This window comes from Electrophorus electricus, chromosome 10 (assembly GCF_013358815.1).
Source record: "Electrophorus electricus isolate fEleEle1 chromosome 10, fEleEle1.pri, whole genome shotgun sequence".
Classification (NCBI taxonomy): Eukaryota; Metazoa; Chordata; class Actinopteri; order Gymnotiformes; family Gymnotidae; genus Electrophorus; species Electrophorus electricus.
This window is the reverse complement of record NC_049544.1, coordinates 25,460,779-25,473,498: the sequence shown is the minus strand read 5'-3', so window position 1 is coordinate 25,473,498 and position 12,720 is coordinate 25,460,779. Positions and strand designations below refer to the sequence as shown.

Genomic DNA, 12,720 nt, shown 5'->3' with positions numbered 1-12,720 from the left:
TGTAAACGTGCTTTACACATATGTGACTGCATTTACAGGTAAGCCCTACTAAGAAATGAGAGGCCCAATAATAACAAATACAATATAAAATGTGTATGTGATTAGTGTGTGTTCAGTCCTGATGACTCTTCATAATGAATATGTCTTCTCCATTTCTTTCCAAGGCCTTAGGCTGCTCTGTGTCACGTGACCAAACAGATAAGGAGGAAGGAAGCATTAGAAAAGCACAATGTTCAGGTTTTATTGGTAAAGTCAGTGTAGCAGATGGCACAGCTCTGACGCTCACACACAAAAGCTTTTGGCACAACCTATGACCTCTGACCTGGAATTCAGCCTGCATTGGCCCAGTCAGTCACACCACAGAACTCTCCACCACCCAAGCATACAGGGCATCGACTCATATCAAATAAAAAAATCTAATATTTCATACAAATAAACAGAGAGGACAGGAGGGAGGAGCAGCGTGAACGCCGCTCATGTGTTCCTGAGAGTGAGAGAGGGAAGAGACCGAGAGAGCGAAAGAGGGAGAAACGCAGAGAGAGAGGGGAAGAGGGGAAAAGAGACTGAAAGAGAGAGAGTGACTGTGACAGAAAGAGAAATGCAAACACTTCCATAACCTTCTGTCTGTTTCAAATACTGAACAAGGATTATTCACACTGACAGTCAAAAAATAGAGAATATTTACATCTTTAGATTATATACATGGCAACACATGGACCGATGAACCATGACCCTAATATGAAAGGGAGAGGAAAAAATAGACTGAGAGAGAGAGATGGACAGATAGATCAAGTGAGAAAAAGCTTCGTGGGATGTTCAGTGGGCGAGTAGCATGCAGACTGTGTCTATTCACTGATCTCAGACTTGTCTTCTCCCACTATTACTGGTCAGTAACAGAGCAAGGCATCACTTGGGTCAGCAGCACAGTCTGCACAGAGCTAGCCAAGGCAGAGAAAAGCACTCTGCCATGGTCAGCCATGGTCAGATGATAGCCACTCATTTGCTGGTGCATGATGGGAAATGTAGTTCTTCCGGTTGTGGAGAGGAGGCAGAAAGCAGATGAACACGGAGCACTAAAACACTACTCTGATCCAAAGTTCAGTTCTACTGAGTCCTGAACCTCTCACACAAACACACACACTTACTGTTCTACTGAGTCCTGAACCACTACCTGGATTTATCTAACCTGCATTCATAAAACCAAGCAAACAGAAAGACACCCGCACAAAAACACAGGCACACAAAAAAGAAAGAAACAGAGAAAGAAAGAGAGAGATAACTCATGTTTGTGCATGGAAAGAAAATCTGTTTTTGTTTGTGTGGATAATGATTATGGATTATTATCTCTCAGTCCAGATTTGTGCATATAATTGCAGAAGTCTAACCACACCTCTCTGAACGTGTGTGTGTGTGTGTGTGTGCAGCTACAAGGCCACATGCATGTATGCACTTTGTGTGTCTGTGTGAGCTACACAAAGTCATATTGCAGCTGTGTACATTTTGAGAGAGTTTATGTTTTATGTTCTGGTGTTCTAGTGGCAACAGGACCAGGAGGTCACAATAACTTACCTTGTCTAAGCAAACCCTAACATACCTGACATACTCTAACCTATCAAACATAGCACATTACGTCTGCTACCATGTTAGTTACACTTTAATGTGGCATTAAATGTCTTTTCTATAATGGCTTTATAACACATCTCCACCGAATCGGCAACACTGGTGAAATCGTATCTCTTGTCCACTGTGTGAGATGAGAACAGCCGCTGAAACCCTGAAAGTCTTGTTACTATGGAGAGTAATCATTACTCTTGTGCTCCAGTAATGGCACTTCTGCAGTAATTCACACTGTGTTCAAGAAAGGAAATACACTACATAGTGGTAATAGTTTTGCTACTTTTATGCAGGAGAGTTGACCAAGAGGTTTACGCAACAAATCCTGTGATGTCTGCTTGAATTGAAATAAAACCCACTTTAGCAACAGAGCGACACAATATTATTGCAGTGGTTTTTGCAAAACTGACATGGCAAAAACCTACAATATATAAATGAGTCACCTATCAAATATGCAAATAAGGCATCTATCACAGTCGTTTACTTTGTGCTGTGATTCAGACTTTTCCAGACTTTTCCATTGGGCATTCAGCTTCCAGTGGGTGTTCAGTTTCATGTTCTACCAAATGTAAACAGTTTTTTTTCAAAATGCAGGACAATCTTTAACTGGCACATTAAGCAGAATATAATGTTTATGTCCATATCATACAACCCTACTTAAAGGTTTTCCAACCTAACTCCTAAAATTAAGCCCTAACTATAACCCTTAAACCACTAAAACTCCAACCCCCAAAGTACAATCCATAAATTTTACTTAAATCCCTGAAGTTATCCACTAAACTCCAATGCCTAATGCCTGACCTCAGCCCGTGCTATAATTCATTAGTTATTAATCCCTAACTCTTAATCACAACTTCTAGCTATAACCTCTAGCCACTAACAAAACTTTGCCATTTAACCTTTCTTTCAAAATGTAGAGTATGTTACACCATTCAAACCAAGATACCGCGGACCTCACCTACTGTAGCCCCATACAACATATCACTCACTATAACACCAGCACACTCCAGAACATCTATTAGGCCCAAAATTGTGTTGTCAGTATTTTTTTTTTGTTTTTTGCTTGTTGGGAAGGTATGGTACTATGACCTTGAGACAGAGACAGAGAGAGAAAGAAATAAAGACAACTAAAGAGAGAAACCACAAACTCAACTTCACCCACACATGCACGTTGTCAAATATCCTACTCTCTAAGCTTATCCTGAAGCATGGGTAGAGGTATGGGCTGTGTGTAGAAACATGAGGAGAACTGTGTAGAGAGATGAGGTGTCAGGATCTGGTTATGACGAACACACCCTCGATTGTGCATCAGAATCACCCATCCCAACAGTTCAAGTGGAGATGAGTGTGTGTCCAGTAAATGCGGATTCACTGTCTCTTTCAGAGTCAGGTTCATTAAACACCTTCTCACAATCTACCTGTGATGTAAGAGAGCTCAAACATGTCATCTTCTTCAGGCCTGTGTTTGTGTGTGTTTCATACAGGTTCATAAGCGCTCTTCACCTGTATGGGTAGGGTCTGTTTGTGGCAAACCAACACATAGGGAATTACGCTACTTGGATATAGACTATATTTTATACACTGTTACAACTTCGTAGAAACTGCAAAAAAAGACGGTTTCTTTGGCACATATATAAGCAATAGTGCCGTGTCCAGTTTGTCTGTACAAACGCTGCAGGACTCAGTAACCCTCTGAGTGTGTCCTGGGGGACAAACCTCCCACAACGTCAAGGTCCCATCAATATCTACCTGCAACACTGGCATACCAACCAGGCTCTTCCACTCTGCACTTGTGTGTGTGTGTGTGTGTGTGTGTGTGTGTGTGTGCACGCGTGCGTGTGTGTATGCGTGGGTGTGTGTGAACGCATGCGTATTCAAATCTGTGTCTCCTGCACACTCTCCTTGGATCCATTGGACAGCAGCAGAGGCTCTGTCTGTGTGCTGGGGGCATGGCTAAGGCTCTTCAGCGTTCCATGGAACGCCATCGCCATGGGGATGGGAATCGGTAAAGGTGGAGAGGTGGAGCCTGGGTTGGAGGAGTCACCAGAGGCAGCTGTTGTGTTCATGGATGGAGCCTGTTTTTTGGAGGTGGGGCTGGTCTTATGATTTGCAACACCCCCAGTCTGCCCCGACCCCAAGCTGAGTCCCAAAACATTGTTGTTGAAGTGGTGAGCTTTGTAGTAATGATTGACGTGCTCCGCGCGGCCGATGTTGGGCAGAGTGACGATCTCGGGGTCATGGATCCGCAGACTCTGTCCAGCTCCTCCACTTCCTGCTCCAGTGTGGACTGTGGACCCACCTGCAATGCCACTTGTCCCTCCTGCTGTTCCCATCTCGTCCTCCACGTTGATGATCTCGATAGCGCGGGCGGGACCATGGTGCTTGTGTAGCTGGTGCTGCTTCCGCAGTTTGTAGAAGACCACCAACATGACTGCCGCCATGAACGTGATGGCCACGAAGCACCCGATGATGATCTTGGTGGTCTTCATCACATCTTCAAGGCCGGACAGGTTGGCAACGTCCGTGATGGAAACAGTGACGGGGCGTTCGGGAGCACGGGTGGCGTGTGGGGGCAGAGAGGACAGTGCCGTTCCAGAAGGTCCTGCTGAGGCAGACGCAGCCGTCGGTCCGGGATAGCTGATAAACGTCTCGTTAACAAACTGCCGTGCTGAATTATGCACTTCCTGTCCTGATTCCACGGTTTCCACAGTAACGGTCGTGAAGTAACTATATCCGTTGACAGGATCAGAGGCAGAGACGTTAAGAACCGCAGTTGCCGTGGTATTACCAGCAGAGTTGGTGACCATGCAGGTGTATGGTCCTGTATCCTGCATGGTGACATTGGTGAAGTTCAATGTCCCATCGTGCAGCACAGATATGCGCACCTTGTAGGCTCCATGGGTCATCAGGGTTCCGTTCGGGGTCAGCCAGTTAACAGAGGTCATGGAGGTCCCGGTCCGGCACTTCAGCTCAGCTGCCATACCCTCCGTCACATTCAGGTCGGTAGGCGGCTCCACGATCACAGGGGCATAGCAGGTGAAGTCTCTCTGGTCCAGGTCGCCGATGTAGCGTCCCTTGGTGCCAGGCGGAGCATGACAGCGGGCGCAGCAGGTGGAGTTATCTGGCACCGTCTCCTTCAGCCACCAGCTGAGCCACAACACATCGCAGTTGCACACCCAGGGGTTGTGGTTAAGGTGCACCCGCTCCAGCTGCTGCAGGGGTGTGAACAGGTCATGGGGCAGCGAGTGCAGGGAGTTGTGGGACAGGTTCAGCTCCTCCAAGTTCTTCAGATCATCAAAAGCATTGCGCTCGATCAGGGAAATGCGGGAGTGCATGAGCCACAGCTTCCGCAGAGACACGAGGCCCTGGAAGGACCCGGGCCGGACCACACCCAGCTGGTTCCCAGACAGCTCGAGCTCCTCCAGCCGGACGAGTGGCGTGAGGTTGGGCACATCCTTTAGGCCGCACATACCCAGGTTGAGGAAACGCAGGTTCACCAGCCCCTCAAAGGCGGCGTCCGATATGAAGCTGAGCTTACGCAGCTCACCCAGGTCGAGGCGGCGCAGCGATGGCACGCGGTGGAAGGCGTAGGCCGGCAGCGTCTCGATGGGGTTGTTCCGCAGCCACAGCTCCCGCAGCTTGCTCAGGTACTCGAACGCCTGCGATGGCACCAGTGGAAGCCGGTTGTCAAACAACTCCAGTGTGATGAGGTTTGGCAGGCCATTAAATGCTCCGACTTCGATCTGACGGATGTGATTCTTGGACAATTGCAAAATCTCCAAGTGACTCAGGTGCTTAAAGGTGTCTGACTTAATCACCTGAGCAAAGGATGGAAAACAGAAGGAGAGAGACAGCACATTACAAACAGAGGAATAAATATTTAAGGGATTCATATGCTTTTTTTGGTGCAGAGATCTTTTGGTGTGAAGTTGCTACTGGCAAAATGTCTCATCAGTACCACAGCCTCTAGACATGTACCCATCAGCTTCTAAGTGCATGCACTTTATCTCATTATGTAAGACTAGAGTCAAAGGCTACATGCACTAATTTCTACATGTTCTGAGTTTATCTGAATGTTGCTTTACCTGTATGGAGTTCTCCTGCAGGTTGAGGTATCGTGTGTTGACTGAAATACTCTGTGGAACTTCATCTAAGCCCTTCCTGGTGCAAATCACTCGACTCGCCTGATTGGAGCAGCTACACGGGGCAGGGCAGGGGGGACTGGCCTCAGCCAATCTAGGTCCACTGAGATGTGGCCACAATAGCAGCTGGAACAACCAGAGGAGGGGGGAGGGGCTGGAGAGGCCTGTCACCATAGCAGCCCACATGGCCGATGAGTCATGTCCCACCCCTTTTCTAAAAAAGTTGATTTTTCAGCACCAGAATGGCAGAAAGCTCATTTGTTTCAAACATTCATCTCCACCAACAACTTAGTGTGCTGTTGGTAAGTTATTCACAGTCTGGGTAAACTGTTTCAGTCTTCAACCTTCTGTGAGTAGATGCAAAATATAACATCACAGCATCATCAGTCCAGTCACTGCAGAAAAAGATGTGGAGAGAGACAGAGAGAAGGATAGAGATGGAGAGGGAAAGCAGAATCAGGAAAGTGCATATATATATATATATATATATTTCTTCTGGTTAAGCATATGATGTCAGTTATAGTGGCAGAAGAGTCTCTTTTGAGGGTAATCAACCACCAAAGTCTGTGGTTGACCTTCCTATCATAAAATATATCTAGGAGAGAAACCACACCAATAGAGCAATGATAAGATTTAGGGTTATGGTTAGAAAGTAATGATGAGAACTAGGGTTAGGGTTACACTGTAATGATAAGAACTAGGTTAGGGTTAGAAGGAAATGATAAGAACTAGGGTTAGGGTTAAAAGGTTAGGGTTAGGGTTAGAATGTAATGATAAGAACTAGGGTTAGGGCTAAAGGTAATGATGAGAACTAGGGCTAGGGTTAGAAGGTAATGATTAGATCTAGGATAGGGTAAGAAGGAAATGATTAGATCTAGGGTTAGGGTTAGAAGGTAATGATTAGATCTAGGATAGGGTTAGAAGGAAATGATAAGAACTAGGTTTAGGGTTAGAAGGTTAGGGTTGGAACGTAATGATAAGAACTAGGGTTAGGGCTAAAGGTAATGATGGGAACTAGGTTAGGGTTAGAACCTAATGATAAGAATGGGATGTTGCAGGGTCCAGGGTGATGACAATCTGATTTCTTCAGCATTTCTTTGCACTGAGATAAGACCAACAGCCTGCATGGTCTAACTCAGAGAAACCACACAATTGACGTATCCACGTATCTTATAGAGACCTATTTCTCATAACCACAAAACACATCTACAGTACATACAGTAAATATGTTGTTAGGATATGATAATGCCATAAATGAATTGGAAGAATGCTCACCTAACACTGTCCACTGTATTCACTCACCTAACACTGTTCACTGTGTTCACTGTGTCATTCAGCTAACACTGTTCACTATGGTCACTCAGTTCGCACTGTTCACTGTGGTCACTCAGCTAACTCTGTTCACTGTGTTCATTCAGCTAACACTGTTCACTATGGTCACTCAGTTCGCACTGTTCACTGTGGTCACTCAGCTAACTCTGTTCACTGTGTTCATTCAGCTAACACTGTTCACTGTGTCACTCAGCTAACACTGTTCACTGTGGTCACTGTGGTCCCCATGGTCACTCAGTTAGCCTTGTTCACTGTGGTCTCTCTCATAGTCCATACACTGTAAAGCAGCCTTTGTCTCAGATGAACAGCAGGACTAAATGTTAATGCTAATGTTGCTAACATTGCATGCTAACTGTTACATTTTGGTACTGTGGTATCTTGGCAATATCCAAAATGATGCAGGCTATATGTTTTGCTATATGTTTTGCCACCTGAATTTATTTTTATTTTTAAAACACATTTATTTTCAAAAGAACAATGTTGAATGATGTTTAATGATTACTCAAACTAATATTAAACTTTCACATTATATTTCTGTTCAGCTTGACATTTAGAAACGTTTCCTTTTCTCCACTTTTTGGTCAGAGCAGTCTGTACTTTCCGATTAACATATAAGGACAGGTCAGTTAATACCCACACAAGCATGATTATATAATGACAGGTCAGTTAATACTCACACAAGCATGAGTAACTATGAGGACAGATCAGTTAATACCCACACGAGTATGAGTAACTATGAGGACAGGTCAGTTAATACCCACAAGAGTATGAGTAACTATGAGGACAGGTCAGTTAATACCCACATGAGTATGAGTGACTCAGAAGAATGATCATTAAGGCTAAATGAGAACAGTCATAATGTGATTATGATTATGACATGGTAAACAGCAGACAACTTCTCTCCCAAGTTCATTCGGTACATTTATTGATAATGAGGATGATGATAAGATATATATGCTGATTCAACTTTAATAATGGATTATGCATTATAGTAAAATATTATGCATTATAATTATATATTGCAGATTTGTGGGGAAACCACAGCGTATTATGTAACACTTGGCAATCCTTATCTCTTTGGTTATTTGTCTGTGGTACTTTGAATGATATTTATTTTACATACACCACCCACATACACTGTACCTGCATTCACTGGGCACTTTAATCAGCATATTTACTTTATAAGTGCATATTATAAATGTAACATTACAGACTGTAGCACATCTGTAGCTATGTACAAATCTTGAGTCACTATTTAACTCATCCATCTCTGTTTACTTTCTGAGCACAGGACCACTGTTGATCAGACATTACATGGGTGATGGACCATTCACCCAACTGCAGTGAGACGGATGTGGTTCTGGCATGGTTGTGGGTGTTGGACTGGTAACAGCAGTGAGTCTGATGTGGTAGTGGCATGGTTGTGAGTGTGAGTGTATCAGACATGGTTGTGAGTTTGCATGTATCACACATGATTGTGAGTGTGCATGTATCAGACATGGTTGTGTGTGAGTGTATCAGACATGATTGTGAGTGTGCATGTATCACACATGATTGTGAGAGTGCATGTATCAGACATGGTTGTGAGTGTGAGTGTATCAAACATGGTTGTGAGTACACATGTATCAGACATGGCTGTGAGTGTGTGTGTATCAGATATGACTGTGAGTGTGTGTTTATCAGACATGATTGTGTGAGTGTATCTGACATGGCTGTGAGTGTATCAGACATGGTTGTGAGTGTGCATGTATCAGACATGGTTGTGATTGTGCATGTACCAGACATTGTGGTGAGTGTGAGTGTATCAGACATGGTTGTGAGTGTGCGTGTATCACACATGATTGTGAGTGTGTGTGTAACAGACATGGTTGTGAGTGTGCATGTGGGTTTTACATGTGCAAATGTCACTGCTGGGTTGTGAGTAGTCCGGCATCCATCCAACATCAGTCTGTAGTCAAAGACTGACCAACGATAAAAGGCTTGAGGATGGATACAACATATTGTGCAACAGATGGGTTATAATCACTAAATGTACACCTTCAAGGTCTTCATAATAAAGAAATGTTTCTAATAAAGGGGTTACAATGCATATTGTTTTCCAGCATACCTGGTGTTTATGACCACCATTAAGTCAATTCTGTGGTGTATAACACTTCTCCCTTGACAGAAATGTGAATTACTACAGCTAGTACCTAACTCAACTGGATGAGATGGTTATTTTGTTCAGTGCAACTAATGTATGTGCATTTCTTCTTTATTTAATAAACAAACAAGATGTCAGTTAACATTCCTTCCACTAATAGTCATATATCGTGCAGGAGATGAAGCAAAACCTCCTTCCCTTCCTGCAGTTACAAACATTCCAAACTTGAATCAACTTTCTTTAAGGAGACAGAATGCAGGGATCAGCGTTCACATGCTAATACACAGCTGTGGAGAAAACAAACACATTTTTGTGCTGATGACCACAAACGTTTGGGGATAGGGTCTGTGTTGGGGTTTGGCCTTTGAAGTAATTTAGATGATTCATTTTAAAGGCCATCATTAGTATGTTATTTTCAACTATTAATACAGTCACTGCTGCAACAAGAACAAGAACAAGAACAACAACAACAACAACAACAATAATAATAATAATAATAATAATAATAATAATAATGTGATGATGATGGTGGTGGTGGTGAATATTTTATAATCATCACTAGGGCGTGTGGTATTGGCCCTGTGTCGTGTTACACAGGAAACGAGGGCCAAACAAAGTCTTCATGAACAATGGCAGTAATACACACAGAGCGATGCAAGCTTCCATTTCAGCAGCTTTCTAAATGCTCCCGTGCCTGTCTGCTGTCCCCTTTACATCAACAGGCTCGGCGTGTTAGATTAGTGCCCTGGTACCTTTCCTATTGCATTACATCGACAAATACGTTTTTAATTACATATATCTATTGTCTGAAAGTCTCAGTTTGGAAAATATGTCACAACCTCTTATCAATAGCAATGTCTATTTTTCTATTTTTTAATTTTCTGATCATCATTTTCTTATAATCAGTGTTCTGTACTCGGTTAACGACAAGTTGTGTGTGTGAATGTGTGTGTGTGTGTGTGTGTGTGTGTGTGTGTGTGTGAGTGTGTGTGTGAGTGTGTGTGTATGTGTGTGTGTGTGTGTGTGTGTGTGTGTGTGTGTGTGTATGTGTGTGTGAGTGTGTGTGTGTGTGTGTGTGTGTGTGTGTGAGTGTGTGTGTGTGTGAGTGTGTGTGTGTGTGTGTGTGTGTGTGTGTGTGTGTGTGTATGTGTGTGTGTGTTATATTTCGATGCCTTTTCAAAGGCCGCGTGTCTTGGCGGTGAAGGCACCAAAGGATGGTGGCTTAGTCAGCGCGCGCTCTTATTTTCGGGACAAACACCGAGTGACACAGGTGCAGCGGCGCGCGCTCCACTGTAACTATGACAACGCTAAATTGATTTGCAGATGCGGGATGCTGGAATCCAGTTGGGTGGCGGCGCTATAGTCCCCCACGGCTCCGTTAAAACCGAGCCGGAGGCCACCGATCGAATTCTGTCGTTTGGCTAAGAAAGCTTTATAAACACCTTTATAAACAAAAACATTTGACATTCTGAACGAACAATTTATATTTTACTGTGATATGAAACGAACGTCATTTAAGTCTACAATAGTCTACAATAATCAGATACACGCAGTCAATGCACTTGCATATTAATGTGCGGATGACTGCGGTGCTTTTGCATCCATTGTATGCCAGTCAAACGTTAGGCCTCAGTGCGCGCGCACGCACACAGTACTGCAAAATGGCACACGGCTAGGGTCTAATAGCACAGAAGGTATGAAAAAGCAAAGTCGGACTGATACATGCTGCTGAACGAAATTACACATAAAACGCAGATTAACACTCACAGATTAGAGCAGAGCATCAAACATCACGTGAACAGAATATCGGTAAGGGTGAGGAATATGTTCAACGCACAACGCTTCTTTAACAGCCTCCACGACATTAAGATTCCCGGTTCAGCCTACACAACCATTTTCTTGCGCCCGTTGTTGCTACGAAAATAAGCACGTGAAAACCCCAGTTAAACCATATCGACGGTAAATCTGCTCTACGCGACAGTAAATTACGAATACACACCAAGGTACTCAGGATGAATTCGGATTACGCCGTTGCTGGTCCACACATTTCCCTCCGTCTTCTCTCCTCCGCAGCGACGTGTTCTCTCCCCTTTGCCGTCTTTCCTCCTCCAAACTGAGTCAGTCTCTCCCACGGCTGTGCGCGACTCTCGCCTGCGAGCTCCTACAGTCCGGGATTCGAGCGTCCGTGGCGCGCGGAGTGGTGAATCTGCTTTAGCCGTGGCTGGCGCGCGGGGAATCTGTTGAAGTGTAGCCACAAATAATCATGTGTCGATTATGAGAGCTGTGAAAATGAAAGTTTAAAACGCGCACGGTGATTTACATCTTCGTACGCAGGCAGCAGACGCGTAGCCGCCGGCAGACGGACGGACGGTGCAGCTGAGCGCAGGAGATCTTACGTAAACTCCGTAGTAGTGGAAGAGCGGAGCAGGAGGCAGAGTCGGAGAGGAGATACAGACAACACCTGCTGCAGCCTTGTACCTAATCAGATGGGTGATGAGAATTAATGTGTGAATTTGTAGTGGATTGGTGGAGACTGCATTATGGAAGAGAGGTTGAGGGGTGTGTAAGAACAGTTAGAAAATCTTCTCTAAATGTTCTGATGTCCTGCAGTGAGTTAAGAGGATCAGTTTATGAGGATGAATCGATGCAATAAAAACAGATCTGGTGTGGTGTAGAGGGCAGATATTATTTAGCTGTTACTTTCAGGGGTTCTTGGTGTGTGTGTGTGTGTGTGTGTGTACTGAATACATTTTTCTACTTAATTAGTATACTTTAATTATGTGTAAGAAAACACTCATAAATAGCAGACACATTTCAGTCAAATTACTACAAAATCCTAAACAGAAAAAAGTTAAACACAATAAATATATCAAACACAGGTAAATAAACACACTAAATATATTAAACAGATAATACTAAATATATCAAATGCAGCTAAATAAACACAATATATTACACAGTTAAATAAAACACAAAAAATATCAAACACAGCTAAATAAAGATACTAGTGTCGGTGTCCCAACACAGTAAACTCTCCAGGGAGAGAGAATTCAGCTCACCTGTGTCCTTACCAAATTTTAGTGTCTGAAGGCGTCTTGTGTGTCTGGGGGTTTAGTGTAGAAACATAATGAATGATTCTCCTGGTCACTGATAGGTTTCCAAACTGTCAACCACACTAAGAATACTGACTTTGTTTCCAGAGCTCTCTGACTACCTGGAATGTATAATTCCAACCTACTGGATGTGACTCAGTTCACATCTTCTCCCCTGCCACAGTGGGAAGATCCCAGAGCTCAGTGAAGTAACCCATTATTTCAGCATTTAGAACATTTGGTAAACTTCAGAGAAGTTTCTAAAGCTTCACTAACAAGCCTGTAAATCTGTATGATACAGTCTTACCTGTACACATCCCTCCTGGTGGACACTGTTCAATCATTTAAAAGGTTGGAATTCATAACTGTTTTAAAGTTTATTCAGTCACAGTTTCTT

General features: G+C 43.7%; 1 protein-coding gene across 1 annotated transcript; it reads right to left on the bottom strand.

The window, feature by feature from the left end:
* Positions 1-216: 216 nt before the first annotated feature.
* Positions 217-11,691, bottom strand: lrrc4bb (leucine rich repeat containing 4Bb). Its single transcript, XM_027028698.2, has 4 exons — positions 11,552-11,691; positions 11,231-11,468; positions 5,700-6,151; positions 217-5,432 (listed from the first exon to the last, which is right to left on the bottom strand). Exons 3-4 carry the CDS (start codon positions 5,940-5,942, stop codon positions 3,489-3,491), a joined length of 2,187 nt encoding a protein of 728 aa, XP_026884499.1. The 5' UTR covers positions 5,943-6,151; positions 11,231-11,468; positions 11,552-11,691; the 3' UTR covers positions 217-3,488.
* Positions 11,692-12,720: the final 1,029 nt, after the last annotated feature.

Bases quoted from the DNA above. Each gene is read 5' to 3' on its own strand.
- lrrc4bb (XM_027028698.2), bottom strand. From the start codon at position 5,942: ATGTGGGCTGCTATGGTGACAGGCCTCTCCAGCCCCTCCCCCCTCCTC. The intron at 5,433-5,699 runs GTAAAGCAACAT...TCCTTTGCTCAG, and splicing joins TGCAGGAGAACTCCATACAG to GTGATTAAGTCAGACACCTT.